General features: G+C 37.0%; 1 protein-coding gene across 6 annotated transcripts in view; it reads right to left on the bottom strand.

The window, feature by feature from the left end:
* Positions 1–267: 267 nt before the first annotated feature.
* The window catches only part of LOC131432613 (tyrosine-protein phosphatase 10D), a 94,328-nt gene continuing 77,766 nt past the window's right edge, over positions 268–16,829 (bottom strand). For 2 of the 6 annotated variants that reach the window (XM_058598978.1, XM_058598980.1), the window contains 9 exons: positions 15,353–16,786; positions 15,247–15,264; positions 9,517–9,754; positions 9,267–9,453; positions 8,948–9,205; positions 8,633–8,891; positions 8,451–8,570; positions 1,032–1,871; positions 268–812 (listed from right to left, as the gene is read on the bottom strand). In XM_058598978.1, the coding sequence (XP_058454961.1) occupies positions 1,432–1,871; positions 8,451–8,570; positions 8,633–8,891; positions 8,948–9,205; positions 9,267–9,453; positions 9,517–9,754; positions 15,247–15,264; positions 15,353–16,786 (2,954 nt within the window). In that variant the 3' untranslated portion in view covers positions 268–812; positions 1,032–1,431. The remainder of the gene's footprint in view (positions 813–1,031; positions 1,872–8,450; positions 8,571–8,632; positions 8,892–8,947; positions 9,206–9,266; positions 9,454–9,516; positions 9,755–15,246; positions 15,265–15,352; positions 16,787–16,829) is intronic. The other 4 variants (XM_058598982.1, XM_058598983.1, XM_058598981.1 and 1 more) reach the window with 3 other exon arrangements.

Raw genomic sequence — 16,829 nt, 5'->3', positions numbered from 1 at the left:
CATTTGAGCCAATTTGTTCTGATTCCTGGGTCATAATTGGGCGCAGAAGAAGACTACTGCTTTGATAATAGCATTGAATATTAGGGACGAATGTTACAATAAATGAGCGAATTTTCAATAACTGTAACAGGCTGTATGTGTATATCGTTAAACCGGATCTATCCATCGATTAATATATTACACGAATGAAAAAAGTGATATCTTGTATGTGTTACTTGTACAATGTACGGGGCTGTAATTCACTCAATAAAACACTTATTACTTTAGTTGATATGATATCTTTTCTTTTTATTGTAAGATTTAAAATATTGTGTAACTAAAAGTTGCCATGATACATCTTACATTATGTACAACAAAAAATAATTAAAAGGGTTGGATTGAGTGTCCATTGCACATGCATAAATACAATAAAAATTCACATTAACTGCGTTTCGTTTTACTGATTTGATTTTCCGATGACGTCAAGAACATAAAAGAATTCTTGATTACATGTAACGTATGCACTTTCATTTCGTTTATCGACATTTAAAAGGTAGAATACGTAGTAGCACAATGACAACTTTTACTCCTCTCTACGAGTAAGCAGATTTTTTATATATTTACAATTTGTGATCTATGTTTTTTTCTCGAGTGTACGCTGGAGTATGTTAAGTTTAATTTCGAGTGGTTGTTCTGTCTATGACCGAAATAGCTAAATGACGAATTTTCTCAAGATTCCATGACTATTAGATATGATTACTGTGTCACATCTTCTGGCAACGGTCCATGTCTCCGCGGTGGTTACATTCCTGATTCTGCGATGCCTTCGTCATCTGTTTTAAATGAAATTCAAAAAGTAGGTTAGATTGTGATAAATTTTGGTCCAAAGTCAAACATAGGTGCATCGCCTACTTTGTTAGTAGCTAAACGTTACCCCGAATATTTGATTCAGTATAGCCGATCAAGGAGAAAATTAACACCATAGCTAGCTAGACTATGTTTGTAGATTTGAGATAATGTTAGATGACAAAATATGTGAGAAAACTACCAACCCATTTCTCTAAGCTTCAAATAAAGCTCATCGCTAACACCACCACCACAGAGGTTGCTATCTTCATCGACGATAACGATTATGTCATCGTCCTGCTCATCTTCTTCATCTTCCACGAAGTTGTGCTTGTAACGGATGCGTTCATTCCCTCCCTCTGTATTAAGATTATTTTTTTCGTTCTTTTTGTGCAGCAGTAGCTCTCGCTGTTCGTTTGAATCGTCGTCATCTTCCTCGTCGGAATCGATTCCGACGTCGATCTCCGTTTCGTCGTCTTTACGATCTTCCACATCATCGCCTTCGACGCGAATGATCTGTGCACTATTTGCATGACTATCGTCGTTGATAGCGATAACAATACTACTCCTACCACTGCTTCTGTTATCACTATCGTTCTCTAACTGTCATCTTTCTTCTTTCCACAGTTTGTTTCCAATTGACTGCTGTTCGTTGTTATTGTTATTATTATTATTATTATTAATACCTTCCGATTTTGATTCGACAGATTCTATCAATGGTTGATTACCGTTTTGGCTACTGTCATTGCTGTTACTATTACTCTTATCAGCTATATCGTCATCTCTCGATTGCTGTTGATTATTACTATTTCTACGGTTTGCTTGTACTTCGACGGCTATCACTTCTGTTTCTTGGCAATGACTTTCATCATATTTGGCAACATCAGTCCTGCTACTATTGCTCTTTACTTCACCTTGCTCACAGTTATTCTGCATATTTCTGTCTTCGTCACTACCGACTGCTTCGCAGATACCACCGCCTTCAGTATCGTCTGGACCGGTTTCTATTAACTGTCGATCTTCTGCCGCATCTGGTTCGCCGGGTTCTATTGGTTGCCGGTAAACACCATCCGGCGGTAGCAGTGTTGTTAGGTTTTGTCCCATATAATAAGTGCAGTTGTGTTAGCCATTTGCGATAGGTATATATTGTATTAATGTTTCCGACACCGAAAATCAGAGTGTGTATTATCGGGAATTGAATTCCACGAGAGGATGTGTGTTCGAAAGGGAACAAGTAAAAGATAAAAAATAGGATTTTTTAGAATTGTTATTACGCTGATGTATACTCTCCCGAGGGTGTATACTGATACAGGAATTAATAATTCATACTACAGTGAGTTTGGTGTGAGAATTACTTGAAACGTGACTATCTTCCGTTTGGTTTAGTGAGCTTTCATCGGATACTTAGGGAGAAATAAAAAATAAACTATAAGAAACTTCAAAATTTTCTTAAAACGAACAGAAAACACGTCATGCACACTATTTAATAAGCCATATGGACTCAGGTAAACCGAATTCACAAAGCGAGGGAGTGACCTTCTGAGTTTACATTCAATTCTTATTGAACAGGACAATTGCATGGCTAGGCTATGAAGCTACGGACCATAAGAACCCTTCCAAATTGACGCGAAAAAAAAGAAGAGTGAAGATTCCAATCAATCGAATGATTTAGATAAGTGGTGCGTTGAATGGAACGAATTACTCAATAATCAGCGCTATAACGTTTGCATTGAATGCTCCCAAAAAGTTCCCATGGATTGTGTGCACAGGTGACAGCATTTTTACATGCGCGAATTGCTTCCATGAATTAGACAGTGAAATTTTGGTCTTAACTAAAAAAATAATTGCATCTTATTGCACAATATTTTTTTTCAACTAAATCAATAATATTAAGATGTAATGATATTTTCCATGAACGATTTCATTTACACGCAATATATGGTCATGCTTGATTGTTTCATGCGTCAAAAAAGCGACTGGCCTTTTTCGCTGCAACCATTTTTCGATTTCGAGGTTGGTAAACTCCGAGTCAGATTGCGCCTATATAAGTGGGGAAATGTACCTCAAATAAAGTGCGTTTTGCAACTGCAGGTTGAAGCTTTCGAACAGTATATAACAGAAAATACAAAAGAGACCAAAGATGGTAATTTTTTTCACCCCGGTCTCCCCTATTTGAAATACGAGTCCAGATCCACCCAGATTCTTTTTTTTCACCCCGGTATCCCCTATTTGAAATACGAGTCCAGATTCAATCTTTAGAAACGGTCAAGAATTATGCATTTTGAACTAGAACACTGCTGAACGCGCTCTTAGGCTGTGGATGGTTCGGCGAATTGTATTTTTACTTTTGGTTATTTAAATTTTTATCCATACTGTAGTCATTTTCTTTCTTGTCAAAAATATCCCTACACTAATAAAAATTTGTACGATCGATTCATATGTAACTTCAATGTGCTTTTTCATTTCAATACATAACAAAAGCGACTTGTTCCAAGATCTCATGTGCAAATTCACTAAGATATAAGACGAGATTATTTTTCACTTAGCATTGATGTGTTTTTCCTTTGGATATGATGTGTTTTGCTATTGAATGGAACTCCATGTGTTAAATACTTCATTTTATAGTGGAAACGAGTACAGCACAAATTTATGTGCAAAACACTTGATTCGGTCAACTGTGTTTCAATTGAAATCTAAATAAACGATGTAACATTCATGTAGAATCTAGAGGTAACGATATATCTTATCATTTTTATGGGTATTTCAGATAAATGTAACATGATTTCTACTAAATATCAACAGGTTTTACACTCATTTTATGAGTTGAGTGTATGTTTTCATGAATTTCATGTGTTCTACGAGTAGTGGAAGTTCAAATGATTTGCACATGATACTAGTGTGCAAAATTATTTTTAGTGTACTCAGAATTATTTTCAAACACTGAGAAATAAAACTTGCGCGAACGTTTCAAATCTTTCGATAATATAACTTCTCACTTCAACAAAAAGTAAAAGTATTTTTTCTTGTTATCATACAGTTCACCATGCCAAATAAGTCAACTAACTTTGATTTGAACGTCTAACCGCCTTGTGAATATCGGCATACTGTTTCATGGATCAATAGAAGTGAAAAATCTCTATCATCTGTGTTGCTTGAAGTTTGTAAAAATCTTTCAAAATCTGAATTTCAAACATCTGTCAGCTCTTCGGAAAATGCAAAAAGCTCAGTAAAAATGGTTTTGAAATTCTGTGCATTTACAAAATATTTGAATATGGCAACGTTGCCAGTAAGGCGTACCAGTTTGATAATTTTAACCATTTTTTATTTCAGACTTAAAACTGTATACCTACGCTACGCTAATTTTTTCTTCAATTTAAGAAATATTAAATTAACTTTTAATGACCGAACTTCAGTAAATAGGACAATTAATGCAAATTAACTGTCAACAGCACCCATAAATAAAATAAACAAATTTGAAAATGGATGTTTTGAGTGTTGGTGAACACGAAGCGGTATTCAGTCGTTTATAGAAGAAATACGAACACCTCCCTAAAATGTTCAGTGAGTAATATTTAATTTATTTTTATCAATATATTATATTGAATACTCGTCTAAAAACGACTTTACAACCAAAAATTCTCGCAAGATATATACATATTGCATACGTATGGAAATTGATCAACATATTCTGAAAACTCCCAACAACAAATTTTTTTGGGGACGCGCCAATTTTTCATCCCGATATACTCATTGAGTGAGATATATAGATGCATACAACTATTAGTGAAAAGCAGTTTCAACATAAATAGTAAGCATAAAACAAATGTGTACAACAACCACGAATTAGACATTATTAATAATTGAATCTTCGGTTACTAATCGTATAACCCATATTATTTTACCACAGATAACAGTACGAGTCTGTATCTAAATTTTTCAAAATCCTGTTTAAATTTCAAATTTGCTATACGTTGGAAACACTACTGCCACCTACTCGACTATTCACCGCGATCTTTCAAAACGTTATATTACGTTCCGGAATGATAACAAAACCCTCCTGCCTGTTATAGAAATATTCCAATTACAAAGTTTTAAACACTTATCACATGATTTTCCTAAGTGTTGAAGACAACTTTTTCCTATGTCGTATAAATCACACGAGAATTCAATCGGAATGAAACAAAAACAAACTTGTCATTTTGACCAACAGCAGAACAAAATCTTAACGTGAAGTGAATGTTGCACCCAAAATTGTGTCTCATCTAAAAGCGGCACCCAAATCGTGGTGGCACCTCGTGTCGATCGTGGTGACATCTTACAGTGTTCGCCACGCTAATTGAGCAAATTTTACACACAGTTCATATGTGAGTCTGTATATCTGTTTTCTGTGATTTTACTATCTGCTTGTATCGATGCGTAGGGATATTTTCCAGCGATCGAAAATCTGATCAAAATTGACATAGCAGTAGGTGTTTAAAACCTGATCATTGTTTGTACTGTTTTATTTGCGGTATTATGAATTTGCATCTCTATATAGAGATCCTACGTAGTCCTACGTCAAAACATTGCAAATTCAACCAAAAATTTCGAATGTTTCAGGGAATTGAGAATAACATAAACAAATCGGTCGTTATATATATTTTCAGTTGTACTAAATGATAACTAACTGAATTTAAGAAAACAATAATTTTTTTGTTGAATAGCTGATTTTAGTCTTTCCGTGAGTTATGTAATGCTTCAAACGACCTATGGATTTCAACCGAATTTTACAAGAAAAAATCATTATTCGTATTGTTTTCAAATGAAGATCAGTACTCCAAGCAAATATCTCTATGACACTTGAATACAGAACTAATAGGAATAATTATTGCTTTTTGCCTTTCTCTATAGAAAGGTAATAGAATTACTGGAAACCCCGACTTTCGAACGGAGCCGTAGTGTTGAATACCATTCGACTCAGTGTGATTCGGGATACATTGGTGCATGTACGTGTGTGCACCTTTGAAAGATTTTAACACAATACACGGTTATGCTTGATTGTTTCATGCGTCAAAAAAGCGACTGGCCTTTTTCGTTCCAACCATTTTTCGATTTCGAGGTTGGTAAACTACGAGTCAGATTGCGCCTGTATAAGTCACATGTACCTCAAATAAAATGCGTTTTGCAACTGAAGGTTGTAGCTTTCGAACAGTATATAACAGAAAATACCAGAGAGACCAAAGATGGTCAATTTTTCACCCCGGTATCCCCTATTTGAAATACGAGTCCAGATTTATTCTTTAGAAACGGTCAAGAATTATGCATTTTAAACTAGAACACTGCTAAACGCGCTATTAGGCTGTGGACGGTTCGGCGAATTGTATTTAAACTTTCGGTTATTTAAAATTTCTCCATACAGTAGTCATTTTCTTTCTTGTCAAAATTATCCCTACACTGATAAAAATTTGTACGATCGATTCATATGTAAACAGCACTTCAATTCAATGGGTTTTTTCATTTCAATACAGTGATTTTTACCGCTTTACCATTTGAATGCCACTTTTGGACCATTAATCAAGTTCGAAAATCAAATCAAATCAAATTCGGGCTCCGGAGATTTAATGGTATAAGTGACGTAAGCGATAAAACGCGTTGTTTTTTGACCGCTCAATTCTCTCAGAGATGACTAACCGACTAACCGCACTTATTTAAAAGTTAATGATGTCAATCAAATTTAGAATTGTTATGGCGAACATTTCCGGTTCAAGAATTGTAATTGTGTAGTGACGTAATCGTAAAATCCCAGTTTTTTTTAATGCAACAGAATCTCTTGAAGATGAAAGAATAAATTTTGACAGACTTGAACTCATATGAAAGCTACTATACTAAGGTGTTCTACGCGGTTTTAATGTGGTTTTTTACGCGGCATTTCACGCGGATTTCTGAAGTTACGCGGTGTTTTTGGGCAGTTTTTCCACGCGGCACGTATTCCCCTCGTAAAAAGAGACTTCAGTGTGTTTGGTTATTTAGGCTGTGGATCGTCTCGCGAATCAGTTTAACTTTTAGTTAAAATTTGACACTCGAGCGGTTATTTGGATGTTGTCAAAAATAACCCTGATCGAAAGCATGGTTATTTTTGACAGATTGATGGTTATTTTCCGACACTGAAAAAAATCTTGAAGAAAAATTCTAATGTATGACCTTTAGTGAAAATTTCTTGTTTGTTATTTCTCTTTATACTTTCAGTCAAAGAAAATGATCCTCTAAAGAGTTTCAATACATTTTCAAACGAAGTAAGTTTATCTCGAAGTTATTTTTTGCGTTAGCTGTGTTGCAATTGATAAACCATTTGATATCATTTTATTTTCAGTGCAAAACAAATTCAAATAACTTTCCATTCATCAAACTTTGAAATGGGCCACAGTTTTAGTTAAATTTTAATACTTGATAGGAAATAACTGCTCGATTGTCAAATTTTAAATAAAAGTTAAAATAATTCGCGAGATGGTTCAAGGCCTTAATAAGCCTACAATACTAATGGGGGAGAACAGAATCTAACAAATGTTTCATTGAGACTTTTTAAATGGCAATAGAGAAACATTATCACACTACTAGGTAGATTAGGAAGGGATTTTGGAATTCTAGTTCGACTGTTTGAAAAAAAAAACAGAATATTTACCAGAAGAGAGTTGATTATTGACTAGGGGACGGGAATTACTTTGTCGGTGATGTCATAAGGTATGCTCAGTATTTAGATCATCGGTTATGAAAAAAAAAACACATGAACAGGTTTTCATGAATGTTTTTTGTTAGATTTCCTAACTTTCGATAACTTAAGTATTGAAAAATGATAAAATTCAATGTTTGACGTTGAAAAAAAACGACTTATCCATCGTCCATTACAATAAGCTTGTAAAATCGTGTTGCATTTCAATGTTTCATTTGTTTTAAGAAATCTGTTGTTTACAATGGCAAAATGAATTTTGTGAACCAAATTTTTCTCCGCTCGATTTCAAGGGACGAACATTTCAATTACTCTTTTTAACTGGATAATATTTTATTAAATCCTTGTCTTTATTTTGCTGTCTTTTCGTATTTTTATCGCCAAACATTTATAATTGCCGACGAGTAGACGGTCTTTCATTATATCATTGGTATCGTTAATTCTGAAGAGATTATTACGATATCAGGTTTCTATTTTTTGACCGCAGTTTTTTAAGTATTGATAAAAATGAAGAAAGCAAAATATTCAGAAAATTCATTTTAATATTATTGAAACAGAAAACTATTTGAACAGGTACAATCCCGTTGGAGAGCTTGTTTGACTCCAATGTTTCGGGTAAGAAAGATGGTTGTATCCAGTATGATGTTGCATGTTATTAAAGATAATTCTTGAACAATTAATTTTTTTTTTGCATTTTCAGCCTATTTAATAATTGGCAACTTAAAAATTAATATTAAGGTTAGTTAATAAATGTAAAAAAATGAAAGACCACTAAACCAATTCACGTTAGTCTAGAAAAAAAAACAGGACAATTAATTATCGATTGCCGGTGTTATTGATAGCCGTTTGAAAGATTCTAGTCATACGAAAGCCACCATAGCAATAAGAACAAACCTTAACAGTCCGTAACGTAAACACTTACCTTCGTAGCCCTGGTTGTCATGTATCTCTCGTTCGGTACCTTCCTTACCCTCTAAAACCACCAACAAACATTGATGAATACATATGTATTGCTGTTCAGTTTGAACCATCCAGACACGTTCTAAAATTTAATGATTCATTACTACTTATCCAAAGAACTAGTAAACCCTTCGGTATATTTACCTTTTCGCATTGCCCAGACAATGCCGAAGATATCGACGAAGTCCGATACCTGTATTTGTTGTAGTATTCTATCGAGAGTAATAAACGTGCCAGACCGGCCAACACCGGCACTGCAGTGCACCACAATCGGTCTCTGGTCAGGCCCCACACGTTCACGGAAGGCTCGCACGAACCGCGCAAGTGTTTGAGGAGGATTTGGCACACCGAAATCGGGCCACGTGGTAAAATGGAAATGGCGAATAATGCGCTGTGTGTCACCCTGAAAGAGTATCACTTTCAAACAGAGTCCGGTAATATAGGCCAGGCAACACTTACCCTCGTCATCATAAACTCGGTTATGACCCAGTCAGGATAGTGACTATCATTCAGCAACGTAACTTTAATATCACCGTAGTATACTGGCACTGTATCATGTGGCCAATAGTGATCACATTTTTCGCGACCTTTCTCGAAGGTACGAGTTAGCATGACTATCGCTCGCGAGTTACTCTCCCAGCACATCCGCCAAAAGTCATCCCGCGTTGAATGAAGAGGACCTTGCGTGACAATGAATTCTCGCGGTGAATTATGACCCTGGAAAAGTATTGGCAGTGAATACAACGAGCATGGATATTTGTTTATGATTATGTTTTACCGGAACATAGTTAGCATTGATGTAGTCCGACCCTTCCTCATCATCTACAGGTTGTAATTTAAATCTAGAGTGGTCATATGGTAAAATGTTGGTGAAACGGTTCTTAGGTCTATTGCACGGCAGGTCGGCAAATGTGCATGGTTGATCGCGGCCCACATGTTTCAGTTCCTCAAATTCTTCACTAAACCTGTAAACAAGTACCTCAAGTTTAGAAAAGCTTACCGTTTTATACACAAAAATCGATTCCTACCTAAAATCTGAATCGGCCGACATTAACCGATAATGTTCGCTGAAGTTTGTTACTAGTACTGGACGGCTTGTTTCCATTGTGCTATCTGGTAGAGACATATTGTCGTTTGCGCGCTGTTCGGTTGCCTTCTTGCGACCCGTATGCCGCCGTCGACGTAAGAATAGTAACGTTCCGACAAGCAGCAAAATGATGAATAATGGGATCGTTATCGAAACGATCAGTGATGTGTTGTCTTGTGCTGAAAACGGAAGATGGTAATATGTTATATACCTTGGATTCCTTTCTAGATTTTTCATAAGCAATGTTTTTGAAATATTATGTAAATACACAACAGTTTCAGTTAAAACAGTTGACAAAATTGATCGGAAAAATATGACTGCGAAAACGGTTACTAGGTTACTGTTGAATGTTTTTATTATGTATTTCTTGTCGTACTTTTGATAGTTGTTGAGCGACTTCAAGAAAGTATATTAAACCCAATGATGATAACGTTGAGCAATTCATATCAAAAAAGTTGATGTCAACAATGTTAACCTTCCACAGAAGAGTTCAGTGAAGCCAATATAAGGATTTGTTCTTAGGAATCAGAATTCGGCAACCCCAATGCAAGAGTCTTTCATAACTGTATATACCTCATAATAAATGCTTGACGCCAACACGACGAAATCATGTTGAAACCGGTATTGACGTGCTGGATTGTTTGACATTTGGTACAATACAGAAGCTTGTTCAGGACAGTGACTATCATCATAAATCAAATAAACATAAATTTCCCAGTGTAATACAAATGTAGTTGAGCAACCCGTGACAGCAAAAGCACCGTCTGGTGGAGAATGGGTGCGTAAATGCTCCTAAAATGCATGCATAAAGTTGCCTGCGCATTTAACAAAACCACAGGAGCTAATGGAAAAAAGTACACCCGTTTCTCACTAGAGGTGCTGTTAGTGTCACCGTACAGTCGGAAATCTATGTTTATTTGATTTATGCTATCATTAAGATTTTAATGAAAAACATTGTCACAAAAAAGCTTACAAAATATTGTACTAATGCAAAGTTTTTTCATAATCAGTCAAACTTTCGAATAAAAATACTGAAAAAACTCAAACGTTGTATTTTAATTATTATTTTGATTTTGATTATTATTTTGAAAAAAAAACTACAAATCGAGTCCTACATTAAAATTCTGTTCCCCACCAATTGCCCATATATTGTGAGACCTTTGGGGAAAAACAATTTTCTAACTAAAACTTTTATTCGTCCTGTTAGATACTTTTTGCCGATTTTGTGCAACTAACGATGTAACAATATGGAAAATTTCATAACAAATTTAGTTACATTCGATTTAGGGATGGTTACAACTTTGAATTAAGTTTAGTTTTCGTTTGAAAGATACAGGAAAAAAATCACTTTCGACAAGAAAAAGTTTTCGGATAAATTTTTTTTTCTTTCAAAGTACCCATCTTACTATCAAATCAAGTGAAAAATATGGCATCTTACTATGTTTAAACGGTTGGCAAAGCAAAGCCTTGGTATTACATTCCTGTAGTAGAACTTAACCTTCTGTTTCAAAAGACTTCGCAGCCGATTCAGATCGTACAGAACCAGTGCATGGCTAGTGGTACGATTCTACTGACACTACGAATCCTTCCAGGTCGGGGCTCGAACATACGACAACTGGTTTGTAAGACCAGCGCCCTATGCATTGAACCGCCAACCCAGGACGGTTGGCAAGGAGCATAATTACCTATCTTGGGACCAAATTTCATTAAAATCAGAAATAGTGTTTTTTTTGTAGAAGGACTTTGAAGTTAGTTTTCTTAGTATAGGACTCGATTTGGTACGTTTTAGGATTTTTACTCCAAAATTTGACATATTTTTTGTTAGAAAAGCTTGGCCCTTTCCAGAAGACAGTCTAGATCAGTTTTGGAAAAACATAATATGAAAAGTGGCCTTTTATTATTTAATAATACAATTTTTAGGCACACTGCTTAAGCTCTAAGATGCCGAGGGCAGAAGAGGTGGATTTTGTGACAAAGTCTACATGTCCAGAAAGTACAATTAAAATCTGACTGGGTGCTGCAGACATCGAATACGATTTGGCGCGAAATTCGTCGAATACATCGTATTCAATCAGAACAGTGGATATCGATATAAGCAGTACGATTCTTTAAAAGTCCGTACAACATTTCGGCTTCACTGATGACTTTAATTTTGTGACCCGTAACTTTGAAATGATGATGGAAACCTACATCGGACTGAAGATTAAAGCTATGTGGATCGAACGGACTAGAAATGCTTCGAAGATAAAATGTTAAAGAGAAAGTCTCTGAAGAAAAAAGCGGATTGATAATGTCAGAGACAATCATTCGCCAAGCGAGCTGTTCAAACATGACGGAGAGATACGCGCCAGAGCGCCACAAAGCATGATTTCTAATATTTAGGAGGGTATTATGCTAACGCTGTAATTGATGAAAGGTTCGTTCTATCCTAAGGATACCAAAGACTTTTCTACTTCTTCAGGAAACATACACGCTTCTGTATCGTGAATTCACAACAGCAAAATATAACACTAAAATACTGCCGCTACAGCCAGGCCCGTACCCAGGATTTCGTTTCGGGAGGGGACCTGATCTTTTATGTATCTATTTCTTGGTTCGCATTCAGTACTCTTGTTTCTTAGAAGCGTAAATGCAGATTCAAAAGTAATTTTAATGAAATGAAAAGATCCTCCGAATTCGCCTAGAAAATAATTAACACCGCAAGTAAATTATTATATATTAGTAGAGATGCGACATTTTGAATGAACCAAAAGTGAAGATCCGCTGAAGAATTATTCATATATTTTACAGAGTATGTTGGTTGATATGAGCATGATGCGATATATTTTTAGAATTCACTGCAAGGATCATTCGTGAATAGTATGAAAACGAGTGGGCCAAGGTGGCTCCCTTGTTTGGACTCGTGAGGAACAGAAAGTCTACTGAACTCATAACTTCAATTTATAAGACATATTAGTTGATAGCCATACAAACTCACTTCGGCGGTTCCCGATTTCAGGTTCCGGAAGTAGCGATCGAAACCTTCCAAATAAGACTCAAATCGAGTTCTTAATATTTTGGAACAAATAAGCGCTGATCGTGATAGTTCGAGGATGCCAAATTGGGTGAATAAGGTGGATAGGGAAGTAATTGGAACCATAAATCGTAGATGGTAGCGTTTGTCTTATGTTGCCATGTTAGCGATATTTGGTATTTAATCGCTCCAATAATGCACATTAATATTATAATTAGATTTCCGATTTTCAAGGTAGTTCATGAAAAGTTTGCCATGACAATCCAAGAAAACTGACTAACAACGATTGAGGTCCAGGTTTCGTCAACAATTACCAACCTACACCAAAAGTCTAACCGAATCTGCATCAGCCTAGCCAAACATGCTTCCGAAGTTCGCTCGCGTTCGTCTTTTTAGTTCTGAGTATGCATCCGCGGCACCCAGTGAAAATCTTATTCATATGTAAAATCTTACTTAAACTATAGTAAGTACGCTCAGCCTGCGCACCTTTCCTTCCCGGTCATCCAGAACCATTTCATGTAATGTTGACACTGACCCTTGTAAGCGCATCGTAGCCCTTACCGCTGCGGATTCAATCATCACGAAACTCTCGAAACCACAATTCCACGGTGCAATCCAAAGTAGCACTAGACCCATAATCTCGTATCATAACTTTTGTTTGGTTTTCTTCGCTTTTTCGCTTCCCAAAAAAGGCCAACATGATTTTTAAGTTGTTTAATGTGTACAAAAATAAATGAGTAAATAGTATGCTTTTACAATCTAAAGGTGTGCGATTTCGAGAGGGGCCAGGGCCCCCTCTGGGTACGTGCCTGTCTACAGCTAACAACAACAACACCAACAATCCAACTGATTGCGATATTTTTAACAACAACCCATACAAAAACGAAAGCAGTATCAGCTACGAAGATTACTGTCTGATACTGGTAAAGATATCGGGGATTCCGGATGTGATCATCGGATCAAGGATTTTCCCGGGTTGGAAATTTTCTTGATTAACCCTAGATAGTAAATCCGAAATATTCGAATATTATTTTGTGGTCATTAGTTCTTTTGAAGAAGAATCTATATCTGCTAGATTAATCAGATCGTTTTTTTTTGTTTACTGGTTAAGATATGTGCTAAAATATTAATTAGTATGAGGTGGGACCTTCGTCATCATCATCAAAAGAATCAATGGACGAAGATGCGACTAGCGAGTTTAAAGCCTCATCCTTCAAAGAAAAAAAGCCAAAGTCTTGGCATTACAATCCTTTTGTGGAATTTGGCTTTTCTGTTTCAACAGACCTCGCAGCCGATTCTTAGTGTACAGAATCATTGCACTATGGATCCTACTGAATCAGTACTATAGATCCTACTGACACTAAGAATCCTTCCAGGTTGGGGTTCAAACACACGACAACTGGCTTGTAAGACCAGCATCCTATGCATTGAACCGCAAACCTGGGACCATTCCTTCAAAGAAACGAACACCGAAAAGACCCAGTAGAAAACCTTACTCCTTCGACGAAAGACAATGGTTAAAACCAGGGTCTAAAAACCAACTACAAACCAGCATACGACACAATTGATCAGCTTTGGTAGACATGGTTTTCCGAAGTAACTGACGCGATTGGTCAATGCAACGATGAATAGAGTGATGGGGTAAATCTGAGCATCTGTTATACTGTCGAATCACTTAGAGTCTCGAAGAGGGCTACACTGCCATTTTCAAGTATAATTGTCCCATATCAAAGAAAATCCCATAGATATCCTATGGATAGTTATACGTAGAACGCCAGCACAACTCTCATTCCTTTTGTTTAATATTGCTTTGGATGGTGTGATTCGAAGGGTGAGGTCAATCCTCAAATGATACGATCTACCGGAGGTCCGTACAGTTTTAGAATTTCGCGGACGACAATGATATTATGACACGTAGCTTTGAGATGATGGTGAAAACATACACCGCACTGAAAGTCGAAACTAGACAAAATATAGAAGAGCAAAAGCCATGAATATTGATAAACGACGATATTGAGGTTGTTGATAGCAGAGCTGCTAAATGTCACTATCAACTAGCAACTTTGCACGACGAAGATTGGAAAGCTTATGTCACTGGACTGCTGCCAACCAGGCTCTATCAATCATCATATATTGAGTGTCTGAGAGCCGATCTGTCATAACCTAAATTCTCTTGATATTGCACTCACATATTATCTTCATATCTCCTGTCACTGCTTGATTACGATGTGACTAAACAGTGAACACTAGTAGGCTATGATAGGCTGAGCATGTCATTAGGATGTCGGATGACAGCCCGGTCAAATGTAGTGGAGGCAGCTTTACGAAATATCAATGCCTTGAGTGACTAGCGACAAGCAGCGATGGAGCTAGTTAATAAGAGACGTCCACTCAAAAATACTTACTATAGAATATCATAGGGAACCTGAACTCGATCAAGTAGACTATTTCCAAATCATATGTTTTCAGTTAGAAGAGCTAAAGCAACATAAATGTTTTTTTTATAATATCCGAAAAAAACATCGAAATGAGTTTAAAAATTAATATTAATTAAACAAGCGATAAAACAAACATGTATACGTCACTTGTTAAAAAAAAAACAACAACATACGAACGAAAGCAATTATCACTGCAGTAAGGAAATTAAATGTTTCTTACCGTCAACTGATAACAATCCTTTTCAAATTTGAAAGAAGCATAGATAGAATAACCGTGATTTAGTTAAAATGGCACATTGTATAAATTTGGTAATTCAAGTACTCACCTGTTCGAATAGGATAGCTGTACGCAGTATCGGTGAATTTATCCGGTGCAGTGAATGCTCTCACTTTCACTTTGTACGTAGTTCCAGACTTGAGGGGTCCATTGCAGTATCCCGATTTACGGGTGTCACAGTTTTCCGTTCCGATCGTGAAGTCTTCAACGGAACTGTTCTTGAACGGGTAGTACGGTTCGATGACCTGATACGGAGGCCATACGCTATACGACTGCACATCGTACCAGCTGGGCATCTCCAGACCGGAAGCATTCTTACTGTCGTCTTCGGCAATGATGATGGTGTAGGTGGTCACGACACCGTTCTGGTCGCTGAAATAATGCTTGCGGAACCTAATCTCTATTGTGGTGGCACTGCTGCCTACTTCGGTCGGTACAACTTGCGTTTCTGGCTTGGGTGGAGCCAGAATCGGCATCTTTTGCTTCCACATTTGCTCCGGGCCGTAACCGATTGCGGTTTTGGCCTGGATACGGAAGATGTACGTTTTTCCCGGAAGTAGAGTCTTTATGGTGCCCCGTAGCTCGGCAGGTTTGAAATCCTTAGCTTGTGTATGTTGGGATCCATCGAGCCCATAAGTTATGGTAAACTGTCTTATAATACCATTCTGTTCGTTTGGTGGGAGTGACCATTCAAATGTGATCTCACTAGGCTGAATATCGACGGGTGCAAACTTATCGACTCGTCCGGGGACCGACTCTTTGGTCTGGAAATTCGCAGAAACAGGAAGACTGCTACGCAGCACGTTGGATTCGGTACCCGAACGAACGACTACTGTAAAAGTGTAGTTACGGTGAGGCTTAAGATCGGTGATTGTGATGTGATTGTTCACGGTTAGATTCTGCACGTAGTGGGAATCATTTTTGAGGTATTGAATTTCGAATGCATTATATTCGCCCTTTGGAATGTCCCAATTAAGGATTATATCTGCATCGGTGATGTTACTAGCGCTCAGTTCTGTGATAGGATCTGGATACATTCGATCTTGTCGTTGGATAGGTTGGCTAGCTACTCCACCACTTACGGTCCACACTGTTATGTTGTAAAGACGTCCCGGGATAAGACCAGTAAAAGTGACCTTACGATCAGTGTCGTTTGCAAACTTCTCCTTATCAGGAATGTTTACATCTCCTAACGAGAATCGATAAAGATCGAACTTGGATGATTGCTGAGGTGTAGGTGTGTAACTCAGTGTGACGGTATCACGCATCTGTACATTGTTGACAATCAAAACTTCGGATTGGATGAGTGGCATTGTGCGCGTTTGTAATTTCGTAACATCGCTGGTCAATCCGTACGAGACAGTTTGGATCTTAAAATTGTACATGACACCAGACATAAGGTCTCCAATAAGGATTCGAACAGTTGGTGGCTCATCAGTCAGCTTATCTTCATCGCCTATACCACTTCCTGAGTACGGATAAACTGAAAATTAGATACAAACGTTTGTGAATGTTTCGTGATTTTT

Source organism: Malaya genurostris, chromosome 2 (genome assembly GCF_030247185.1).
Source record: "Malaya genurostris strain Urasoe2022 chromosome 2, Malgen_1.1, whole genome shotgun sequence".
NCBI classification, from domain to species: domain Eukaryota; kingdom Metazoa; phylum Arthropoda; class Insecta; order Diptera; family Culicidae; genus Malaya; species Malaya genurostris.
This window is presented reverse-complemented; position numbering and strand designations above follow the sequence as displayed.